This window comes from Clarias gariepinus, chromosome 1 (genome assembly GCF_024256425.1).
Source record: "Clarias gariepinus isolate MV-2021 ecotype Netherlands chromosome 1, CGAR_prim_01v2, whole genome shotgun sequence".
Lineage (NCBI taxonomy): Eukaryota > Metazoa > Chordata > Actinopteri > Siluriformes > Clariidae > Clarias > Clarias gariepinus.
In genome coordinates, this window is record NC_071100.1 from 26,087,285 (window position 1) to 26,112,500 (window position 25,216).

Sequence of the window (25,216 nt, forward strand, 5' to 3'; positions counted from 1 at the left end):
GAACTGAAAAAACAGCAAAGTCATAACTTTTATATATACATATATCTACCATCATATAAAATGATGGTAGAATTTGCTATCATATAAAATAATGGTACCCCTAGATAAGATTGAAAATCATTTCACCATCCACCCATCTATCCAGGAACCTCTGTAGTCCTACGAGTGACCATGGAGGCCAATTGTGACCATTGTATTTATTCATTGTATATCATTCTTACAAACATGGCAAGACCTCCAGGAATTGACCATAGGTGCATGTTAATCTAAAATGTGTCCTTTAATTAGCATCATAGGTGTTTGCAAACTTTAGAAAGAAAATTATAGACAAACATGTTAAAGGTAAAGGCTATAAGACCATCTTCAAGCAGTGACCACAGCCACACATATTATTCAGATGTTTAAGGTCCACAGGACTGTAGCCAACTAATTAAAGAAACAGATAATACGAAGGGTGACCAAAGAGCCCAGAACAGCTTCCAAAGGTCAAGGTACATCAGTGTCAGATCCCACCATCCATCACAGTTTGAGACAAAGTGGACTTAATGGAAGACAAGCTTGGACTCCTATTGGTCTACTGAAAACAAATAAAAAAGTGAGACCAGAATTTGCCGAAATGCATATTGACAAGCCACAAAGCTTCTGGGAGAATGTCCTTTGGACAGAACTTTTTGGAAAGTAACATCAGTTCTATGTTTACAGACACAGAAGTATGAAGCAAACAAAGAAAACAAAACTGTACCATGTAAACATGGAGGAGTCTTGGTTATGTTCTGGAGCTGCTTTGCTGCATCTGGTACATTGTGTCTTGAATTCCATGCAGAATACAATGAAATCTCAAGACTTTTAAGGCATTCTGGAGCAAAATGCTGCCCAGTGTCAGAAAGCTTGGTCTCAGTCGTAGGTCATGAGTCCTCCAACAGTATAATGACCCAAAACACAGTTAACACACGCAGGAATGGCTAAGAACAAAACATTGGACTAATCTGAAGCTGCCTTCTATGAGCCATGATTTAAATGCTTTTAAACATCTGTGTAAAGAGCTGAAACATGCAGAAACCTGAGACAGCTGGGGCAGTTTGCTAACGAGGCGTGGGGCAAAATACCTGTCAACAGATGCAGAAGTCTCATCGAGAGTTACAGAAATCACTTGATTGCAGTGATTGCCTCAAAAGGTTGTGCAAAGAAGTATTAAGTTAAGGGTACCAGCTTCTGTTGAACCACAATTCAAAAGCAATGTCTGATTTTCATTGGTTCATTTTCAGTAAATTTTTTATTTATCATTATTTTTGTCAGTTTCAAGTTATTTCAGTGACCATTGTGTTTTTTTCTTGGATACCAGCAATTTTGCCCACACGCATACATATACAAACACAAACATATTCCATGGGCAAAAGAAACATTGAATTATAAAACATATGCAAATATTTGTACTGTTACAAAAACCTAAAAAATCTAAATCCTAATTTTGTTTCCCTTAAATTAAGAAATGTTTCAGCACAAACAGACATTGCTTGGCAGTGTGGGGTTGCCAGGAATACCATATCCAGGCTATGGAACAGATTCAGAACTCTCTCACTGATTACTGTAGGAACTCCTGCCAGTGTTGTCAGGCAGTGATCGATAACAAATGCTCATTCACTTCGTAAACATGAAAGCTGTTTAAGACACATTTATGCTGTTATACCCACAATTACCATGGTCCAACATTTTTGTATGAAATTGAACCTTTCTTTTAAATTTGTAATATATTTACCTATACAACATCTGTCCATAAGTATACAGTACAACTGAAGATTAGCTTGATGAATTTAAATCCTGCCTGAAGACCTGTTTTCTCTTGGCATATAAACATAATATATATATATATATATATATATATATATATATATATATATATATATATCACCAGGTATTCAATAAGGAGACTCCTGCATTGTCTTATGCAGTACAGCACTGTGGCCTCGCAACTCCAAGGCTGAGGGTTCGAGTCCGGTCTTGGATCTGTGTGTGAAGTTTGAATGTTCTCCTCATGCTTGTTGGTTTTCGTCCCACAGTTCAAAAACAAGAATTGACTAAGAGCCCTGAACATGTACGAGTGTGTGTGCCCTGAGTACCCTGGGATAGGATACAAGCAACCATCCCGCAACCCTGTACAGGATAAGTGTTACAGAGAATGAGGGAGTGAGTCAAGTATAGCTGGAATTATCAAGGAAAAATATGTAAATATAAAATGCTTTATTCAAAACAATAAAGTAAACGCATTATTCAACTGAACAGTAAGAGAGTCAATACAACCCTCATTATGGCTCAGGGAGTACAGATCTTGAAGATAACACTGTAGAAGTTTATAACAAAGGCATTATGCATGGAGTGATTTCATTATTGGCAGCATTGCATAAATATTTCAAGTCCTTGTTTTACAAACGAGCGGCCACATTAAGGTACAGCTCTCAAATGGCTATAACACTGTCGCTGTCTCTTTCTGAGGTGGCTGCTTTTTTTTGTAGTGTTAACTAGTACCAAAAGTTAAAAAAAGTTATTGAAAGCACTGCTCCCAGTTCATTGGTCTTTTGGGATGGCTTTTCTTTCTCAGGACATATTCTACAAAGAAGAATGAAAAGTCCAGCTGTCGGAGTTTGTCAGGCATGTTTCAGCTTTTAGAGTTCTCCCGCGTCGTGAGTTTGACCGTCTTCCTCCGGCTCGCCCTCCGACTCTTCAGCTGATCCCTTCACACCCATGTCTCCTTTCCACACCTCTTTAAGGCATTCTAAATAAGAGTAGGATACACGGAAAGAAATCTCACTCTATATCTATATTATACGATACCTCTTTCTATTCTTTGTTCTTATTGTCTTTGTTACACAAATATTTACAAAGGAAAAAGTTTTGAAGTGCAAAATGATTATTCAAGCTTTAACGTGTGTGTGTATGTGTGTGCGCGCATGTGGTTCTCTCACCTGACTCAGATTCTTTTAGTACGTGATCCTCACACAGGAATTTCTCCAGTCTTTTCTCCTGGTGATTGAAGTACCAGTCCTCTACCACATTCTCATATTCCTCCAACATAGTCTCACACTGAAACATGATAGCATGTTACCTTGTGCTCACTCTTATTTTCCAACACTGTAAGTCTCACACTGAAATTTATAGTTTTGGTTAGAAACACACAACTCTGTCATGCTGTCATACTATAGCTTACAAAAACAAAGACACCCTCGGTTTAACATTGACATGTGTCTTAGACAAACAGAACACACATTTGTGTGAACAAATTAAAAAGAAAAAAAAATCAATAAGTGCTTATTACCTGTTTCTTCATGTCTGCCACCTCCACAGATGGCTCGTCCCACAGCTCGTAGGGGATACCGAGCTCCACCTTCACCCCCTTATTCACCAGGTTCTTCAGTGTGTTCATGGTCTGACTGGTGCCCTGATCAACACAAACATTCACAATTATACACAATTTTGAGCACATAAAAATATTAAATGCATTATTTCATACAGAAATGCTCCTGCCTTTTTAAATCGGTTTTAATCACCTTGTGAGGATGAAAAAGTTTACTCTCACCAGCAGTACATTATATAAACATGTTGTTTTTATCCAAGTAAGGACAGTATGGAAAATCTATGTCTTAGGGCTGGGCAATAACACCATAAAATATCATTTTGTAAGGTTGCATTACACTTCCCTGAGACATTGTGGTTATCATAATATGTTTGTGATATTATTTTACCATTTTATTATTTTTACATTGGCAAAATTTCTCAATTATGTTTTAAAATGCTAATTTTTTTTTTCATCCCTTGGTAAAATACAAAAGGATAGAAAACCATTCTATTTATCTTATCTTACACATACAAACCTGTCTAATATTATAATAAAACTAGTTTACATATAGTGAGGATCAGTCCAGTGATGATATTGTGCTTACACATCCTACAGCTTCTTTTTTGGTTATTTTATCCCCTGTGTAATTCTTCATGCCTTGCATTGTTTCAAATTTAAGGAAATATTCCAATATTTTTTCTATCCACTTGATTCGTAGCATTTTTTTTTCCTTTCTGTAAAACTAAAAATTATTCTAGGAAAAAAGAAAAACTTACCAAATATTCAAAATCCTGAAAGTTTATTATTCAATATGGTATTTCTAAAATAACTATTTATACATAAGCAACCGTGTAATATTAATAATGTTAATTTCTTGCTACATAAGATTAGGGCCCAAATTTACTTAGCATCTCAGAATCATTTGTAGGAATTCGGCTGAAAGTTCATTTAGGACTGAAAATATTTCTACCTCAAAGTGGGACATAAAAGTTATTTATCAAGCTTCCTATACTTACTTTTAGAGATGAGTAGGAGTGCACAAAGAAAAGCGTGTGATGTCACTTTTTCAAGAGAGAGCCGCAGCCGTAACAGTGGGTGATGTATTTTTATACTTTTTTTTTTTTTTTTTTTTTTTACAGTTTTTTGTAGTTTTAAATGGTGGAAAAGAGAAATAGCGAATGGCGTTATCCTGCTCCAATCGCAACTGTTTAAAGCCGCTATAATAGTGCTGTGCAGGACTGTCACTAAAAAACGTACAGTTTCAGTCACCTGCGGAGACAGCATACAGCATGTTTACTAATGGACCAGTTAAACATCACATGCATTTTATTTTCTACATTTTAGTGGAGATAGGAGTGATTTCCTAGTTTAAGAATATAAATAAGTAGCTCTTATTCCCACTCCTGGCATCATTTTGAGAATCTCTGGGCACTTAAAAGCAATTTCCTTCTTTGTGATGCTAAGTAAATACGGGCCCAGTTTTTCCTTTTTTACATTATCGTTTCCACTGTACAACATGTTCTCATGAATTTGACCTAACACGCATTATCGGGTTTCAGAAGAACCTTCCGGGAGTCTTACCCGGAGTGAACTGGAAAGAGGATATGTAACAAATATTAGTGCAATTATTACTCAGATCCTTGTTTTTGCATAAGTTGTTGTTGACAATGTGTATAATAACATTTTTGTTAACAAACAGCATTTTACATCTAAGACTTTTGGACCCAGCTGTATTCAAAGTTTACGATTTTAAATAACCGTGTGGTAATAATGTGTAGAGAAGTAAATCCACCTTGGCATAACGAAGGCTCCCGGGTCTCTCAGCATGGACGCTGTACTGCAATATTCCCTCACAGATATTGTCCACAGCTTCTGTTAATCTTGTTTCTCTTGTAATATATAACACATTAGAAAGAAATGAGCTATACACTCTAATTAATAGTATTATAAATAATACATTCTAATGACTGGATAAAAGATCACAAATAGGTGTAGTTAACAATCCAAACCCATGCCAAGATATCTGTTTATCATGCAGCGTCTTATTTTTGGCACTTACGAGGTGTTGTACTTAATTTTGCGTTTCCGTTTTCCAGTGTCCAGCACTTCTCCAAGCTCCAGGACCTCTTTGGAGCGACCGGTCCTTTCCAAAGTTGCCTGCAGCTCTACTGTCAAAAACTTGCACACTGTCAGAGTAAGTGTAAGGATATTAATGAGGGATGCAAATATGATGCAGAATGAAACAATTACACCAAATAATTTTACTACAAACACTGCTGCAAGGTTTACAGGGATATAAAACTAAGTTTAAGGTTTGAATATCAATAAATCAATAAAATGCTTTTTAACTCTTACTCTGAATTTACATCTTTCAGCACCAACTTTCAATTCGAAATCTTCCTACTCATTAAAATAAATAAATAAATAAATAAAGTTCAGCAGGTCGCTGTTGTACCTTCACATTTATTTGGAAGCCTTTCTTCCTGCTCCGCTAGTGCAAAGCTGAAGATTAAAAATATACTTAAAGATAAAACGTCCATGGCGTCTTTATTTACAGCTGAACTCTAAAATACTCGAGTTAAACAGCACTATAGCCACATCGACAGTCTTAAGGAGCCATGGAAAATGAAACTGAGCATGCGCATGGTTAAAGCAGGCAGGGATGGTTGCCAGATTGGCAATTTTAACCCAGTCATTGATCAAAAATAAATAGTGACGCCATTGTTCCCGATAGTTCTCTCTTACCACAGTGAGAACCATACATTACAACGTAATAAAAATGTAGCAATATATATATATATATATATATATTATTTTTTTTAAAGTTTTTTTAAAAATAATTATTTAAAAAAAGACTATTTCTCACAGCTCACAGTTGATTACTAAAAAGCTTGCAATAATTTTCTTTACCTATTTACGAAAATATGGAATATTGGAAATGAACTACTAAGTTAATTAAACAAAATATTTGTAGGACATAAAGTGCTAAAAAGGTCTAGGTTAACTCTTTTTTGTTGTCTCTTGAATATTGTCTCTTCTAGCATTATTACATAGGAGGAGGTGTCAGAAACTTTAGAGATTTGCGTGCCACAGATCCGATCGCTTTTGCAGTATGTCTTTACACAGACACCTTTTAACCTGGCAGTAGAATCACCTATAGACGGTCTGACCCCTGGGGACGAATTCTCGATGCACAATTTTTTTCGGTTGTGGAGATGATGGGCACTACCACTGTAAAGACTGTTGCTTTGTCTCAGGGTCGTCACCCAAGTTTCGTCACCGGTAATTTTCCTCCATCACGCTGACCGAGATTTCAACGCAATGTTCCTTCTGGACGATGTCTTTTGGCACACTGACTTATGAAGGATCTTTTGGCGTGTAACAAAAATTAGTCTTGAAACTTTTAGATACCACCTCGTATTATGTTTATATAAAAAATCGTTAGCATATATTTAAAAATATATTTTTACTTATTTTTCATTTATTAAGCTTTTTATAAATATATTTTATATTTTTTATCATGAGGAAAAGCATTTATAATTGTACAATCACAACCATATAACTCTTCTAAAAAACAAAACAAAACTTGACAAATCTAATAGAGAACAAGAAAAAACAACATGACACTATAACATGTAAATAAACAACAATAATAAAGAAATATCTGGTTTATATTGAAGTGGGGGTTTTCCTGCGTTGTAAATTAGTGTTGGCTTTTATTTTGAAGTCTTCTTGCACTACCTACACGGAAGTAGGCGAGATTGCTGGCTGCTCGATTTAAACGTCCCAGTATACACTGTAGCTATTGATTTTAATATTTTTCTATTTTAAATCCAGATTGCACTATTCTTGGGTGTGAGGTGTTAAATGTGTGACGGCGGTGACTCTAAGGATGGAACTCCCACCGAACGCAGCGTGGTGTATGTTTACAGCCCGGACTATGTGGAGACCTGCGACTCTTTATCCAAAGTCCCAAACCGAGTAAGTAGCAGCTCAGCTGCAGCGTGAACTCCATGGCAACGTCCTGAAGCATCCTGACTTTAGCACGTGCAGCTAACTATAAACTCATGTACAGCTTTCTCATTTCACCTGTCGTTCAAACAAGAAGGGTAATAATAGCTTAGTTTGTAATTTCAGTGTTACCTTTTAAACTATAACGATATATGTTGTGTTTTTCTCTCCACAGGCGAGTATGGTGCATTCCCTGATTGAAGCTTATGGCTTATTAAGGCATATGAGGTTAGTGTGTACGTGTGTGTGTGTGTGTGTGTGTGTGTGTGAGTTGTTTTCTTAACATCAGTGTAATTACTTTTTTTGTGTGTCTCTTAAAAATACACTAAGGATGTTTTTACTGGTCATGGGGGTCTTCCCTTGACTGTACCTTTAGTACGTAAAGTAAGAAAAAAATAATGTTAAAAAGAATTAAGATCCATCACTGGATTTTAAGAGGTAGCCTGGTACCTTAGCTAAATTTCATAAGTACGCTACATACATTTCCAGTTAAAAGACTCAGTGGTTAGTCCTGTTGCCCCGCATCTCCGTTTCAATGTGTGCCGGTTGTCCATGTTTTCTCCATCTAAGATTCCATTATTTGTCACATGTACCTTACAACACAGTGAAATTGTATACACTTAAACCTTGGATTGTAAAATTCGAGCAAAACTCGTTCCAGAAGTGTGCATCAATATCAAAGCGAATTTCCCTGATTCATTCCACAGCTCAAATATTCATCCAAAAAATGATTAATACAAGAATAAAGTAAAGTGAAAATAAAACCAATTAATCTTCACTTTACCTTGCTTTTGCCTCCTTTTGAGGATTTTCTGGAAATGTGATGTTGCATTGTCGACTCATCTCCTGCACTGCTACAGCCTTTTAAACCTTTTTTTGTTTTCTTTTACGGAAACTGTTGTTGATCTACAGTTACTAAAGAATAGTCACCATATGTGGTCAGTGTTATAGTGAACAGGACACGCTTGCAAGGATGCTGACTATAGAAGTGGCGCATGCACGAGAGTTAAAAGAACCATTGGCTCAGTTGTGATCACGTGACACTTGGCAGACAAAGCATATATGTGCTGAGGTATTCGTATATTAAGGCCTCACTTGTTTAACAAGTTAAAATATATTTAAAAATTTTGCTCGTCTTGCAAAACACTTGCAGAACAAGTTACTCGCAATCCGTTTTCTGTATGTATTTTTGCATACTTCAGATAGAGTAAGTTTCCTACTTAAGGGCTCAACTGTGGCAGCTCGGTGGCGCTGGGGCTTGAACCCTTGATCTTCCTTGATCAGTAACCCAGATCCTTAATTGTTTGAGTCACTACTTTTCTCTAAGACGTGCATATTAGTCTGATTTGTGTTTCAGGTTCCCTGCAATGCTACACATTAATAAGTAGTATAGAGACTAAATTAATAAATAAATGAATGATGCCAAATAATGGCACAAAAATCTGTGATGAGGTAAGATGCATCTTCCTAATTTACTGACAATGTGTGATTGTTGATCCAGCTTTACTCTGTGTTTATATTATTGTGTACAACATTACAGTGTAGTTAAGCCTCGTATGGCTACGATGGAGGAGATGGCAGTGTTTCACACGCACTCTTACCTTGAGCACCTCCACAAGATCAGCCAGAACGGAGACAATGATGATCCTCAGTCGGGAGATTTTGGATTGGGTAAGACTTTCTGCATGTATGTGTTTACATAAAATTTACTTTGTAAAATTAAAAAGAGAACTATTTTGATTAATTTCATTGGATAATTTCTGCCTGTACGACGAGGTCCCCAATCTGACGATCCACTGTCCACCTGACTGTCTGTGAATCCGATCTCGTCAACACTGATCTAGATTTATTCAAGGGGGCTGAGAAAATGTGCATAGTAATAAATAGGCTCCTATTAAGCACCACCACAAAACACATTAAATATGTTTATATTAAAAGATCTGCCACAAGCATAAAGATTCTGGGATTAGTTTGCCAGTTAAACGTGTCATCTGTGTAGACATTATTGTCTTCTTCATCTTGAATACCCGGCTTTAATAATGGAGTTGTTCCATTTTAATTTAACCTGAATAGAAGAAATCACTCTCCTTTAAAATTTCTTGGGGTGTTCAGGTCAAATCAGGACTTGTACAGAAATACAGAACACAGTTATGAGAGAAAAAAACTTTTACTTGTGCTTGGATAACATTAGGGTAGAATTTTTTCTCAGTACGGCAAAGTAATAATCAGACTGCCTGCTTAATGTATGAAAAACCCTTTAATGCCTCGTTCCCTTAATGCGAAAAAGCATCCTGACTTGATCACCAAAAAGTCCATGAACATTATGGCATCATGTGATTTCCTATTTCATACACCAGGAGGCAGTCTAATCTCTATAAAAAATCTTCCTAACCTGTTAATTTCCAGATTGGTTGACTACATGGTAAAAGATCAAATTTATGTTGGATGTTGTCCATGTGTGTTTAAGAGCTTTGACGTGCTGGCACTTCATTTTCGTTTAGGAATGGAATTTTTTTTATTATTGCTCTAATAGAAAAGAAATAAGTGCGAGGGACAGATCTTCTGTTTGAGTGTGACGCTTTGGTTCTTCTCCTGGTTCTTGCCACCTCCAGGGTATGATTGTCCAGTGGTGGAGGGTATATTTGATTACGCAGCTGCAGTTGGCGGAGCCACTCTGACGGGCGCTCAGTGTCTGCTGGACGGAAAATGTGAAGTCGCCATCAATTGGGCAGGAGGCTGGCACCATGCCAAAAAGTAAGAGGACGCAGCCCGCCTATTTTGTTAACCTTTGTTAAGATTGAATGTCCCTAGATTATTAGTCAAACTTCTAATATTTTCACAACTATGTGTAGGTCTTTTTATTTTAGCTATCAAAACAAATTAAATGTCCAAACACACTGTGTCAAGTCTGGGACACAGTATTTACATGCTTTGCTGCGACACTGCTGAAATTTTTTTTTTATATAATTTGTGGTTACAGAGAGTTATTTGATTGTCCCAGTTGACAAGTTCACAGATGCCCCAGAGAGCACTCCAACCCTCGGACAAAAGATTAACAGAGCTCAGACATGTAGAGTGCTAGCTGAAGACTGTGGAGTCGGCTTTTGTTTGTGGTAGAATATGCTCGACGGCTTCTAATCAAAATACTTTGTATGTTTTGTCATGAGCTTGTCTTAGACTGGAAGATCAAATCTAGAACAAGTCAAAGACGTTGAGGTCTGGAAATCATCATAAAAACAATAAGAAGATTAAAATTCTTTTATACTTAGTCTATTAACTGATATCCTCTTTAAAAAAAAAAAAAAAAAGGTCTTATCCATGGTTTTCTATAACTGCATGCCTACCATGACTTCATAAGCTGCTTGTTTTTTAAATGTATTATATCAGTAAAAAATGATTTAAAATACTTAAACATCAACCAAGATATCTTTAAATAAATCATGCAAAAGTTTTACCTTTAATTATTAATCAAAAGCAAAGCCATGAGAATTCTGAGGGGTGTTCGAGCCAAAGCAGGACTTTTGTGCGGAATAAAAGAACACAGTTATGAAAGAATTAACTTCCTTCCTTTCTTTCTCTATATAATCCCCTGTTACGCTAATGCCCTTATCCCAGTGGTTCACTAGTGCTTGGATACCATCAAGGTAGAAAGTTTTCCTAGTACGCCGGAGCCACGATCAAACTGCCTGCTAAAAGGCTGGCTTCCCAGGAACTCCTAGCAAATGTTTTACTGTGGCTAAGAGTTTCCTTACCGTACTGTGTTTTAAATGGTACATAATCGGTTTGACTCCTTTATTCACAGAAGTATTTCATCAAAAGTCTCGGTTTGACTTGGTCGCCCCTCATATATTTCTGATACAATGCGGTGATAATATAGGTCAAAGTGTGTGTGTGTGTGTGTGTGTGTGTAGGGACGAGGCGTCAGGGTTCTGCTATGTGAACGATGCTGTTCTGGGGATCCTCAAACTGCGGGAGAAGTATGAGAGGGTGCTTTATGTAGATGTCGACCTTCACCATGGTGATGGTAATAACTTCTCACTGTTATATCCACAGTTTTGTCTTAACATTACTGATTAATTAACTCATACAATTAGCTTCATAGATGCAGTAATTTAACTAAAGTGTATGGTCTATGTCATGATTATTGTTTATCATTATTTAGCTACTAAAGCTTTTTTTTTGGAATAGAAGGTCTTCTCATTATCTTATCTTTGGTCTGATTTGCAGGCGTAGAGGATGCCTTCAGCTTTACTTCCAAAGTGATGACGGTTTCTCTGCATAAGTTCTCTCCTGGCTTCTTCCCAGGTTGGTTCAGCATGCTTCTTTTGCTTCAGCGCAGATCAGTCTGCCTTTTAATTCACTAAATTGACAGCCATGTTTTAACTGATGCCAAGCTCGGAGCGGCCAGCTCCACATCAGTGCCCGTAGAGTCTGATTACCGTTCCGATAGTTCAACACAATGGTTTTGCTGACTCGAGGAGAATGGTGCACAACAGGGGCCAGCACCAGCATTTCAGCCACTGAGCTAATGTGGTGGTTCTTTTTTTTTTTTTTTTTTTTTTACATTCAGTTACCAAATGTTATTGCGTTGGCACTGGGTAGAATATAATCTGAACCTGTAACCCATCCCACCCATCAAGCCCAGCATGCATCCATTCTGAGAATGGCACCATATATCATGACTTCAGCTGCAATATTATTTTGTACACTTGAATGCGGTTTCTATATTCGATCACTCGCACACTAATAAAAATATTTAGGCCTATCTAAAGTGTCTAGGTTTTTTTTTTATGTAACTTGAGAAAAAAAACTCATGTTCACAATAGGACTGTCAGACCAAATTTCCATTTTACAATAATTTTAAATGTAATAAATAAACACTTAATAGCAAGGAGTATTAATCCAAAACTCATTTGATTGATTGATTTTAAATAACTAAAGTTGTACTCGCATAATAAGGTTTTCAAGGAAATTATGATTTGTGTGCAATTACTTAAAAATATCTTATAGCACAGTTAATGTGAAGTACAAATAAAGAGCATCTTTATTAAAGCTTGTTTAGATTTTTTAATTAGGCTTTAAGGAAAAATATTACATTACAGTAATTAATGTACATTAATTAACATTTTACAGTGAGTGAGTAACATTTAAAATCAACACATGAGCTAGGCAACGCAAGAAACAGGTATATCAGTAAAAAGTAGTGATAGAGAGTATTGTGAGTGCTATTACTACTGTTATCTTCTCTATTTTCTACAGGTACAGGCGACGTCTCCGACACAGGCCTCGGGAAGGGCCGATGGTATGCCGTTAATGTGCCGCTGGAGGACGGAATCAGAGATGATCGCTACCTCCAGGTCTTCACCAGGTCTGCTTTTTTTGGAGGTTTATGCTTATAAATGCAGATTATATTGAGCAGCCGGTCTTGAAAGACTGTTTGGGTTTTTGTTTTTTCCTTTAGTGTCATAAAAGAAGTGAAAGCGCTGTTCAACCCCGAAGCCATAGTGATGCAGTTAGGGGCGGACACCATGGCGGGCGACCCCATGTGCTCTTTCAACATGACTCCAGTAGGGGTGAGCCAGTGCCTGAGCCATGTGTTGGAGTGGAAGCTACCTACACTGCTGCTGGGAGGAGGTCAGTGTGTAGCCAGTATTTCTACATCAACCATACAAATACCAACTACATTTAATCAACACATAATGTAAGCACAAACAAATGTTAAAACAAATTGTATGTTTTGTTTATATAATGCAAAAATTTAGACTAATGCCCACTTGGCTGTCTTTAAAGCCAAGATGTGGGTGAATCCCGTCGTTTGTATTTCACTAGCTGGTCTAGTGGACGTCAAGATGGTGCTGAAATCTGGGTGATTTATGGATAATTATATAGTAAGTTAACCCTTTTAGAGGAGATATTGATAGAAGGATGCTGTGGTTGGAACTGCCAGGCAAAAAGTCTAGAGGAAGACCAAAGAGGAGATTTATGGATGCATTGGGAGAGGACATGAAGTTTGTAGGTGTGAGAGAAGAGGATGCAGAGGATAGGGTTACAGTAGATGGAGGCAGGTGGTTAGCTGTGGTGACCCCTGAAAGAGAAGAGCCAAAAGACAAAGATGTATATAACAGTGGGCTCCGACTGAATAATTATCTGAAAAAATCTATGTGTGGGACGCTTAATTGTATGTATCACTCTGTGACACAGGGGTTCCAACAATTGATATTTAGACTGTTGGTCACCAGCATGGGTCAAAGTAATTCAGTACAGTCCACAGTACTGGAAAGAAGAGGGAGCTGCTGCCTGCCAAAACCCACATTCAAAACCAGTCACAGTAGCACTTTCAGCAACAAAACATATCCGAGAATGTTATGTCTTCTTAAACACCACTTCCTCTTCTTAGTAACTTTTTTAAGCCTTTCTAAATGGCCTCTGAACCGTCTGAATCAAGCTGTTTTGTTTATGGCTAACTAGCACCTAACACAAGGGTTAATCCCCAATCCATCTTTATTTTCTGGATCTAAGGCATTTTTATCTACACTCTGCATAGCGCAATAGCTTTCCATTTAATGCTATTTTGGATTAAATCCCAGAACCCAGGAAATTAACAGAGTTAACGGATTAACTAGAAATATAAAGTACATCTCACAAGTTTCTTGTGACTGACCATCACTCCCATGCTTTATTCTTTTCACCCTTTTGCTGCATAGTACCTGTAGGAATTTAAAACTACTTTTATCCCTGTTAATTCCATTCGCCAGCCCTGCCAGTCATGGTTAGTTGCTTCCGCCAGTCGCAGGATAAGGATATGTGTTGGCGGAGCAAAATAAATAGTTAAATAAACAACAAGCAAATCATAATCTGTTAATAATAAATGGTCTTTGTGGAACTGTTGTATAACAAACTCAAACACACTCAAACACTTCATCTCATGTGATGTTGCTTAATGATCATGAATCTCCTGATGGTCACATGATGGTGTGTTACTTTGTGTTGATACGTGCACATCATTTATGTACATTTTTTGCACCATAGTGTTAAGCAGTCAAGTTGATCAAGCGTAACAAAAGCTCAGAGACAAGCTCATGTCAGAGGTGCTGAGCGTGTTTGTCCGTTCCTGCTGGTTGCCTCTTGTTCCTGTTGCCAGGTTTAAGCCACGGCCAAAAAGTTTATTAGTGTGTGATTAAATGAAGGGGTAAGAAAGTAAACTTTGTGATTTTCAGCCCATTTTAAAAGAAGCTCTGAACTCCAGACCTGCCTGACTAAGCAGTGGATGAAAGGTAGTAATTACAGCAGTACAATAAGGGCCTTTGCTGAGATTTTCTCTCTCTCTCTCTCTCTCTCTCTCTCTCTCTCTCTCTCTCTCAGGTGGGTATAACCTTGCCAATACTGCCCGCTGCTGGACCTATTTGACAGGGACAGTCCTGGAACAGACTTTATCCTCAGAGATACCAGACCACGAGGTAAGACCTCATCCCCTCTTTTCTTTCAACACTCCCTGAAAATCTTTTTTTTTCCCCTGTCCTCCATCCCCACTCACTCTGTCTCTCCATCTTTCTTTCCCTCTCTCTTTATCTGTCCCTGCTGAGTCACTGGCTCTAATCAAACATGTCCGAGCACCTCTCAATAAACGCATTTGTTTTCATGTGATTCACAGAGAAGGAGTGTGTGTGTGTGTGTGTGTGTGTGTGTGTGAGTGAAGGGGGTCTTAACAATACCACTCTGTCCCTGCCGCCTGACAGAGAGGGGCTTGTGCTTTTCTTTCCTCAACCTTTTTCTCCCTCTCTCCTCTTTCCTTGGAGAAAGAGAGGGCATGTGTGTGCGTACATCATACTGAAAGGAAGGGTTTTTTTTTTTTAGGCTGGAGTTTTTTTTTTTTTTTTTTGGAGAAGAAGGATTGTAAATTCCCACATAATTGCTTCTTCAGAAGAGAGAGCTGGAGAGACAGTGTTTGTAGGGGAGGGTAGTTGGATGGAAGAGCTTTTTGAATGTACAGTGATAGGTTGATATCTCTCTCCCTCTCACACTCACAAAGAGGGTCTTTTAGCACTATAGAGGGCGCTTTCATGGTCAGCTAAAGAAAAGATGCTCTTGTTTCTTCAAACCTGAACTCTGGCAAGAGGTTGACCTTTAACCTCATTATTGGCCAAGCACCTCAAAATAAGACTGCGTAAACGTGGCATGGATTAGAAAGCGTCTGCGGTGGCGTTGTCCTTTATCCGATCGTGTCGCTATATAAGGAATAAAACGTGTTTTGTACAAAAAAGAATATACAAATACATAATTGTATGATGTGTTCACATTCAGTAACAGCATGTCTTTAAGGGTTTTATTCATTTAATAAACACATCGGTTTGTCACTAAATACCACATCACACCTTTTATTCGTTTATGGTTATGTTTAATGTTAGGAAACATTCACAAAAGAAGTCAGTTCCTGTTGTCATTTAAATGAGCTATAAACGAGATGTTTCCTTACCCGCCTCTGTTTTTCTCGTTTTTATAGTTAATAAGACGAAAGCCACAACATTGTGTTAAAAAGAAGCCACAGTGGGCAAAGTCATCGGTCATGAAAACTGCCCTGTGTCGAAACAGCTTTACCTAAACATCTACCCACAGAACACTTCACTTCAGATCAATAATTACACAATGTACACAAAGTTTATTTGGGTCACATTATGTGGACCATCAACTCTACAAGTCACTGTAAATCATTATAGTCACTGTAAATCATTATTATGACAATCATTGTACTCACTATTGGGTAAATGTGTCTTGGGACTTTGATGGTTTATTGTTTATTTGGTGTATGTTGTGTTCTAGGAAGTATTCATGCTCAGTCCTTTAAGGTCAGTCCAGCCTCATGTCTTGTTATATGTCATTCCAGTATTTCTTAACCCTATATCTGTTTTCCCTTTAGAGGTGACCTTCCTTTGCTTAAACTATCTTTAACCCCAATTCTGCCTGTCTAAACTTCAGCTTATGGAGTATACACACACACACACACACACACACACACACACACACACACACCCCCAACCTCTCTCCTTCTCAGAGTCTTTTATTTTTCCCTTCAGTCTTTCAAATCACAGCAAGAGTCCCCCACCACATGCACAGACTCCCTCTCCCTGCCACTATTGTGTGTCTATCCAGGCCAAACAAAACACTCTTTAGCTGTAGTATGAGTTCAGAGAGGACGGTCAGATGGCCAGTTGGTAAAAGAGAAAGACATAAAGACATAAAGCTGATGATATTAAGTGTAAAGAACCAACAGAATGTCTAAAGCTTTCTGAGCATGGAATGCCACTTGTCTTTTTTTCTGTGCTGGAGATTCTTTCTATGTTTTGCCCTGCCAACAGTGGAAACAATAAGAGGCAGAGATACTCAAGTAGGGAATACAACAGCTTCATTCAAGCAGTTGAGCTCCACGCACTCACACAGGCAGATGACCAAACGAAAGGCCAACAGAGGGTTATATATCTAGACCAAAACCGAGGACAGAACTTTCTTTTCTGTTTCTTTTAATCAGGCAGTAGCTCATAAGTATGATGAAGAATTTTCCCAACCGTACGTTGTGGTTTACAGTTGATGTGGGCACAAAAAAACAGTACACAGAAGATGTAAGCTCAAAGTCTTAATTTGCGAGTTACACCCGTCACAAATTTCTCCTGTCTTCCTGCTGTTTTAGACACTTGACCCCGTATTGTCATAACGCACTGTGTACATCTGACCTGTGGTAATGCTGGAGTCTCGAGCTGTGCCCAGAACATGGACCGTATAAGAACTGGACAGACTGTTAGCACCCATATGTTATCTAAAAAACCAACACTGTTGAGCTCACTCTGTGTGCCTAATTCTTTCCCCAGATAGAAGATTCTTCCCCATCCAGGTTGTCTTTAGTGGCAACGGTTTTGTTATTTTTATTTCCAGAACTTCAGCTTAGATCCTCTCATGTTTCATTTGATAAAGAAGATAAATGTTCCTCTTTAGGCTCGTTGACAATGAGGAAATGTTCACATTTCTTATCTCAGGCTAAAAATAAGCCTCAGCTGACTGTCTGTCCAGACTAAATTAAATGAGGCTTTGTTTTTTTATCTAACCTTATCAGTGATAAGTGGGAGAAGCAGATCATGTTTTTGTAGCCGTTACGTTTGGCACTATGCGTGACCCATGGGTGGAAACGGCCATCGCTGTTTAGTAGGCCGTCCGCATGTGTACATCCTCTCTCCTCTTTTTTTAGGCCGTGTTTTTACTCATTTCCGCTGAGCTGTTCCCAGCACGGCCCAGTGAAATAACAAACAGCAAACCCTGTGTTTTCCCCCTCACCATACACTATTTCTATTACTCAGCCTCTCCTTGCCTGTTTGTTTCCTTTGCTTTCCCGTATTCATCTGTCTTTCACAAAAACTCTCTCCTTTTTTTCCCCCTAGATATAGATGCACACTCATGCTCTCGCTTTCTCTCCATTCACTTTGCGGTGGGTTTAGGAGGGGTCTGAGTTGAGTTTGAGGGTGTTAGAGACCGGGAGCTGGACAATCAGCACCATTTCCCTCTATTGTGTGATGACACATGCGCGCACATGCACAAAAAAAAAGCAAAAGTGCTACATGAAGTGCAAGCTGAGATTATATACGTCCAGAGCACATACATGCTTACACACACTAAAGGACAGCTGTGGCTCTGCTAGTCAAACATTGCTAAATGGATTAGAAGCACTCCTGTCCCATGTGTATGATATTTGAAGGGGGGGTGTCTGACCCTCCTGGGATGAGCTTGCAGAATAAAAGGGACCGCACTTTTTAGTGTTTGTGCTGGTTCTTAGGCGGAGAGAATTAGGTGTGAATAGAGTGTGAGAGCTGCAAAAATGCTTTTGAACTTTTTCCCCATTGTGGTACAGGTCCTTCTCAAAAAATTTGCATATTGTGATAAAGTTCATTATTTTCTGTAATGTACTGATAAACATTAGACTTTCATATATTTTAGATTCATTACACACAACTGAAGTAGTTCAAGCCTTTTAATTGTTTTAATATTGATGATTTTGGCATACAGCTCATGAAAACCCAAAATTCCTATCTCAAAAAATTAGCATATCATGAAAAGGTTTTCTAAACGAGCTATCAACCTAATCATCTGAATCAACTAATTAACTCTAAACACCTGCAAAAGATTCCTGAGGCTTTTAAAAACTCCCAGCCTGGTTCATTACTCAAAACCGCAATCATGGGTAAGACTGCCGACCTGACTGCTGTCCAGAAGGCCATCATTGACACCCTCAAGCAAGAGGGTAAGACACAGAAAGAAATTTCTGAACGAATAGGCTGTTCCCAGAGTGCTGTATCAAGGCACCTCAGTGGGAAGTCTGTGAGAAGGAAAAAGTGTGGCAGAAAACGCTGCACAACGAGAAGAGGTGACCGGACCCTGAGAAAGATTGTGGAGAAGGACCAATTCCAGACCTTGAGGGACCTGCGGAAGCAGTGGACTGAGTCTGGAGTAGAAACATCCAGAGCCACTACAGGCGTGTGCAGGAAATGGGCTACAGGTGCCGCATTCCCCAGGTCAAGCCACTTTTGAACCAGAAACAGTGGCAGAAGCGCCTGACCTGGGCTACAGAGAAGCAGCACTGGACTGTTGCTCAGTGGTCCAAAGTACTTTTTTTCGGCAAAGCAAATTTTGCATGTCATTCGGAAATCAAGGTGCCAGAGTCTGGAGGAAGAATGGAAAGAGGGAAATGCCAAAATGCCTGAAGTCCAGTGTTAAGTACCCACAGTCAGTGATATTCTGGGGTGCCATGTCAGCTGCTGGTGTTGGTCCACTGTGTTTTATCAAGGGCAGGGTCAATGCAGCTAGCTATCAGGAGATTTTGGAGCACTTCATGCTTCCGTCTGCTGAAAAGCTTTATGGAGATGAAGATTTCATTTTTCAGCACGACCTGGCACCTGCTCACAGTGCCAAAACCACTGTGCTTAATTGGTCTGCCAACTCTCCTGACCTGAACCCCATAGAGAATCTGTGGGATATTGTGAAGAGAAAGTTGAGAGACGCAAGACCCAACACTCTGGATGAGCTTAAGGCCGCTATTGAAGCATCCTGGGCCTCCATAACACCTCAGCAGTGCCACAGGCTGATTGCCTGGTTTTTTGGTTTTCATGAGCTGTATGCCAAAATCATCAATATTAAGACAATAAAAGGCTTGAACTACTTCAGTTGTGTGTAATGAATCTAAAATATATGAAAGTCTAATGTTTATCAGTACATTACAGAAAATAATGAACTTTATCACAATATGCAAATTTTTTTGAGAAGTACCTGTACATTAGGATCTACTGGATAATTGGAATGCATTTAGATAAAGAGGACAGTGTGGCCGGAACAAAGGTTTTGGTTTATTGTTTTAAAGAAACGCACATTATTCTTTTTTAGTTGTTATATAATGTGTGATAAACTTGTTTATTTTTTAACCGTGTGTACGTGTGGCTGTGCATGCGTCTGTGTGCTTGCGCGTATTCTCAGTAAGTGGTCAGTCTTTTTCTGAGCTCCACCAAACCCTGGCGACGGTTACGCCGCTCCTCCACCTCCCAGTCTGTCTCCACGCAGTATTGTGGTCCACATGCCAATTCATACTCGCACAAACACACAGCCACGCAGAGGTGGTGCTGCAGAGGAAGGCAGCAAAACCAGACGACATGATGTTTTTGCGTTGTCTGAGGGTTTGCCTTTTAAACATGGGTTGATTTCCTGTTTTTAAGCTCATGTAGAAAGTCATGCTGGAAAGGAAGAGCATACCAGGCATTGGAATGGCATACGTCATCATTTTTTGCAATATGCCTCTTAACATATTAAAGCTGGATAATGCTTCATCTGATGCAGTTAAAGATAAGCTAGTGATACTTTAATTTAAAAAATTTTCTCACTATTTTTTGGTACTTATCTAACCTTGTATAGAAATCTTAATTGAAAGCTGTGAAGTTAGAAGTTATTTATTCAAATTTGACAAGGCAGGATATTGCAGTACAAAACCCTGAAAAGTGTCAAATATACACATACTTCAAAACAATCAATTAATTAATTTAAAATAAAATAAAATAAATAAATAACACATGCACAGAAAAGGCATCCTAATCGAGCATATGTAAATTATCTATAGAACAGTTTTATACAATTTTAAAGCACTGGAATAAAGGAAAGTTCATGACATTTAGTTTTACTTCTTGGTATAGAAAATATCCTGTGCCGCCGAAGAGAATATGTAGGCCATAGGCAATGCAGCGGCGATGAACTGTCCCTGAGTATGTTGGGAGAGTAGAAGTCGGAATACCTATTATCCGAAAGCATCGTTTTTGGATCCTCTCTAACTGCCCAGGGAGACCTTTAGGTAATCCACCCCATACTGGACTAGCATACTCAAGAACTGGCCATAAAAAAATCAAGTATACTTGCACCAAAACATCACAAGGAAGACCTGCTTTCTTAGCAGCACAAAGATAGTAGATTCTGGGGCGCACCTTCGAAATCATTTACTTAATGTGGGCATCCCATGACAAGTCAGAGGTTATTTAAACACCAATTTAAAGGTGGAAACTCTACTAATTGCATGTCCCAACATAACAGGAGAGGTAGGGGAGGGAATGTTGTCCTCTCTTCTGTGGCATGCGCTGATTACAAACATATACAGTACTACACAACAGTAGTTTAAATCTAATGCACCGTAATAATGAAGAAATGTCATATTCTCTTTCTAGTCAGGACGCTCTATTGAACATAGTTATGTAGACATTAGTGAACATTTTTAAACGTAGTTATAAGATTTCTCAATGAATCCATATACAATTTAAAAACTGCAGTCACTTCAACAGCATTTATTGTTGTCTTTCATGGCAGGTAGGTTTCCATTTCAACCTGTGATTTGCATCCCTCATAATGCAAGATAATCTGTCTATTTTTTTGATAGGTCTTAATTTGCATCACACACTTTCACCTTTTGATCTTTTTTTTTATAATCTGCTGTATATTTACAGAATAAAAAACTACGGAGCCCTTTTAGGGATCGCTACAGCGAATCATCTGCCTCCATCTAATCCTATTCTCTTCCCTTACACCAAATAACTTCATGTCCTTTCTTTCACTGCATCTATAAATTGGAAGAAAATAATCAGTAATGGCAACTGGAGTGTTTAATTCCATGTACTGTATATGTATGTAAATGTGCCCGTAATCATTTTTTCTTCATTAAAAAATGACACATCTTACTTTTTATCCCTTTGTAGTAGGGGGGTGACAGTAGATGTTTTTGAATTTGTGCCGTTTGGTTTGGTGCACATTGTGAGCTAAGTGACTACATTTTAGCATTAACTTGTTCTAGGGGGTTTTCTCAATTTATTCTGTTAATTTGTATTTATTTTGTGAATTTGTACTGGTCCAAAAAGTCAAATGAACAAGTTTGTTTTAAATATAATTTGCCATTCCATCCCAAAGTGGAAACTAGACAAAGTTTTGTTAGCAGCATGCTAGACAGTTAACTTGGGTGAACGATGTACGAAGGGTTTTCAAGTCAAACTAGGACTTGTGATAAAATTTCTCATGAATGAAGGTGTAAAACCGATTGATATTCACAGAAGACTGCAAGCGCAGTATGGTAAGGAAATTCTTGGCTGCAGTAAAACATTTGAATGGTGCAAACTTTTGAAGATGGCCATTCGTCCGTGAATGACATCTCAGCCGAGGTGGCTCAGAGCAAACTGCAGTTGTTCCTGCAAACGTTCAAAGAGTGGAACGTCTGATCCTTAAAAATTGACAGATAGCTTGTCACAGAATTGCAGAAGAGATCCATCTGTCTGTGCGAACTGTCGTTTTCTACTTTGATAGTATCCAAGCACTATTGAAACAATATGATAAGTGCATTAGTGTAATGGGATTATCTAGTGAAATAAAGCTAGTTATAACTCTCATGATGGTGTTCTGTTATTCTGCACTATCAAAGTCCCAGTTGACTTAAACTCTCTTGTATGTTTTTTTTTTTTTTTTAAACAGGGAACTATAAAGTCAGTGTTTTAGATTTGCAAACAGATCTATCTGTACTTACAAAGTAAGCTTTACTTTGTTTGTTTCTAATGCTGCGTGGAGCCGTGCTGATTTTACGTCACTCTGCTAAACAGGGGGAAAAAGTAAAATTAGGGAATAATACCTCAAGACCTGACTTTTGTTGTACCATAAACTAGTGTACACTAGTTCCATCTGCATGCTGTTGGTATAGGAGCAATGACATAATCAAAATGACCTGCTACTATAGAAAAATATATCAACACCTTCTGACCTATCAGAATCAAGACTTCAACGATGCAGCCCTATTAAATGGTTGTAATATACTGCAGTAGTGTTATAATAGTGTTTTTTCAGCATTAAGAGTCAATAGACCATTCTGGATAGATTAAACACACATGTTGATTTTAACCCAATGTCTTTTCACATTTTCAAGTGAGCTTTATTGAGGGTTTAAGACATGTTCTAGTTTGTATATATATAAGTTTCAATTTAAAGTATTGTTGTTATTTTACCATTTAAGGAGTGTAGATTAATTAGGTTATTCAAGCATGTTTACATCCAACATGTCAAATCCGGTGTGAATTCTTGGTAAATCTAAAAAGGAGACTAAGAGACAGTGAGCCAGAACAAGCCCTCTGAATCCACTTCCTGTCTTGTCTGGAGAGAGGAAGCTCGACACATTGTGATGTTCATCGCACCTATTATCTTCTCCAAGGTCTTTTTGTTTCAGGTGTTTTGTTTCTATTGTAATCACTGGCTGAACTTTACAGTGTTCAATAGCTGTTACATGAAAACCCTGTCAGTCGAAAAATTCTCTGCAGCTCCCCATCTGACCTCAGATCAGCAAACAGGATTGTGTGTCTGGGAAAGTTTGCCATCCCGTTAGGGAAGTGGCTGGCTCCCACAATTCCTGGAGTGGGATAAATGCAGGAAACGAGTCTGGAGGAAGTCAGTTACAGATCAGGCCTGCTGTTGTGACATGAGGGTTAGAGGTCCAAAGCCAAGAGCTGATATAAAAGCCAACTTTTACGTTGCGTAAGTGTATGAGGGACAATGAGATTTTGAGCAGTGCTTTGACCTCTATGCTAAATGTATTGTTTTTGGTTTGTGTGTGGGTTTCCCCATAGCTGTTCCTGTGTGACTTGGCCTGTTGAGAAGAGAAACTTGACCTTTGTTGTGTTTTCTGAACCTATGTCCTGTGAGGCATTTAGAAAGTATTCCTCCATCAAGGTTTACTGCTTTTGTAGGTCTTTCTCGGTTAAAACCAAGGAACTTTTTTTTTGTTTTAAAACATATTTATTTATGAGTATGACATTGGTAAAAAATCAAACCATAACAGACACAAATATGCAGCAAATTTAACAAACACACAAAGTAATAATATTAATAATAATAATAATACGCAAATGCGATGTGCGTTCTGTGCTTCAGCTTGTTCTTCAAAGTGGACTTGATGTGGTCCAAACCAAACAGTCCAGCGGTGAAACGGACAGAGTTGTCTCAGCTTGATCTACATGGGAAAGTTTGAGTTCATGGGAAAATACAGGAGTGTGTGTGTGTGTGTGTGTGTGTGTGTGTGTGTGTGTGTGTGTGTGTGTGTGTGTGTGTGTGTTGGGGAGGGGGGGTGATGGCTTTAGTATATGCAAATGAATTTGCTTGTGAAATGTTTTAAGTATGTATTTGTTTATATAAATGTAGATATGTGTACACTTTAAAATGTGGGTCTGCCTATAGTGAGTATGTGTGTGGATGTATGTGCATGTTCTTTGTGTGTGTGCGCGCACATATGCGTTGTTGAGGTTCTATAATCCCTTGCATGTTGAAGCGCCTTGGGATCGGAGGTAAGCCGGATAAACAAGCAGGAGATAATTGAAAGCAGAGTCGAACTAACACACAACCCACTCTGCTGCTTGTCCAATGCAAATGCCAAACATATCTCCAAGACAAAGCAGTCAATGTCTTTCAAATTATCTGAGCAGCACGGATGGTTGTATTGTTGGAAAACTAATATTGTTTCCATTTGATACACATAATGCATTGTTAATTGGAATTCTTTTGCTATAACACAATAAGGGAAAGTTTTTTTTCTTCCTGTCTGAGGTCAGACATGGGGTGAGATGACAAAGCGTACAGACAATTACCATTTGGAATAGTTATGCATGCATCTGGCTATCTATCTGTGGACTAAAATGCACATTTTAAAAAGTAAACCTCAGTATATGTTGGAAAGTGGTTCCATTCCTTCCCGCTGCTTAGTTAAACTTTGCCAGTTCTGGATTTTATTACATGCATGTTTACATTTCTTCCTACTATCTTCACTATCATTTTAGACATAGATTATATGTTTATTAAAACTGCAACAAAAATAAAAGCAGACACTTGTATCCATGGGGTTGGTGATACATGAGCCTCAGCTACACAAGGCTTACTTACTTACACATACTTACTGCTATGAGAAGCAACAGTAGAAATTTTAACTATGTCATACTGAACCTGTTACAACATAACAGTATTTGTCTTAACATACAAACTGAATTTTCTGCTTTCTGAGCAACAGTTGTTTTTATTTCTCAAACAGTTCTTTACGGAATACGGTCCGGATTATACTTTGGAGATAAGCCCGAGCTGCCGACCTGACCGCAATGAGAGCCAGCAGTTGGAGCGGGTCATCAGCACCATCAAAGGTAATCATTGTGATGACAACCAGAACTGCACCACAACACAACTGTTATGGGCTCACACTACACCCCTGCTGCACACCTCAGTGCGGTGCCTTTTCTACATATGGAATTACTTTCGCCTCTTCAAAGGGAACTGGTTATAAAGTCCAGAACATTT

The 25,216-nt window shown here is 38.4% G+C and overlaps 2 protein-coding genes across 4 annotated transcripts in view; one reads left to right on the top strand and one right to left on the bottom strand.

Annotated features, from left to right (window-relative positions):
- Nucleotides 1–2,221: 2,221 nt before the first annotated feature.
- Nucleotides 2,222–5,941, bottom strand: cnpy4 (canopy FGF signaling regulator 4). The gene is made up of 6 exons (XM_053512739.1): nt 5,787–5,941; nt 5,391–5,517; nt 5,124–5,220; nt 3,311–3,433; nt 2,961–3,078; nt 2,222–2,770 (listed from the first exon to the last, which is right to left on the bottom strand). The coding sequence occupies exons 1-6, from the start codon at nt 5,869–5,871 to the stop codon at nt 2,661–2,663; spliced, it is 660 nt and encodes a 219-aa protein (XP_053368714.1). The 5' UTR covers nt 5,872–5,941; the 3' UTR covers nt 2,222–2,660.
- A 1,152-nt stretch (nt 5,942–7,093) lies between these two features.
- Nucleotides 7,094–25,216, top strand: part of hdac8 (histone deacetylase 8) — a 27,988-nt gene continuing 9,865 nt past the window's right edge. For all 3 annotated transcript variants that reach the window (XM_053502894.1, XM_053502885.1, XM_053502890.1), the window contains exons 1-10: nt 7,094–7,312; nt 7,518–7,570; nt 8,883–9,013; nt 9,955–10,096; nt 11,254–11,366; nt 11,570–11,647; nt 12,602–12,710; nt 12,804–12,976; nt 14,705–14,799; nt 24,957–25,062. In XM_053502894.1, the coding sequence (XP_053358869.1) occupies nt 7,199–7,312; nt 7,518–7,570; nt 8,883–9,013; nt 9,955–10,096; nt 11,254–11,366; nt 11,570–11,647; nt 12,602–12,710; nt 12,804–12,976; nt 14,705–14,799; nt 24,957–25,062 (1,114 nt within the window). In that variant the 5' untranslated portion in view covers nt 7,094–7,198. The remainder of the gene's footprint in view (nt 7,313–7,517; nt 7,571–8,882; nt 9,014–9,954; nt 10,097–11,253; nt 11,367–11,569; nt 11,648–12,601; nt 12,711–12,803; nt 12,977–14,704; nt 14,800–24,956; nt 25,063–25,216) is intronic.

Coding starts and splice junctions, on each gene's coding strand:
- cnpy4 (XM_053512739.1), bottom strand. CDS start 5,871: ATGGACGTTTTATCTTTAAGTATATTTTTAATCTTCAGCTTTGCACTA. Junction 5,518..5,786: donor GCTTCCAAATAAATGTGAAG/GTACAACAGCGA, acceptor TTACTCTGACAG/TGTGCAAGTTTTTGACAGTA. Junction 3,079..3,310: donor TGGCAGACATGAAGAAACAG/GTAATAAGCACT, acceptor ATCATGTTTCAG/TGTGAGACTATGTTGGAGGA.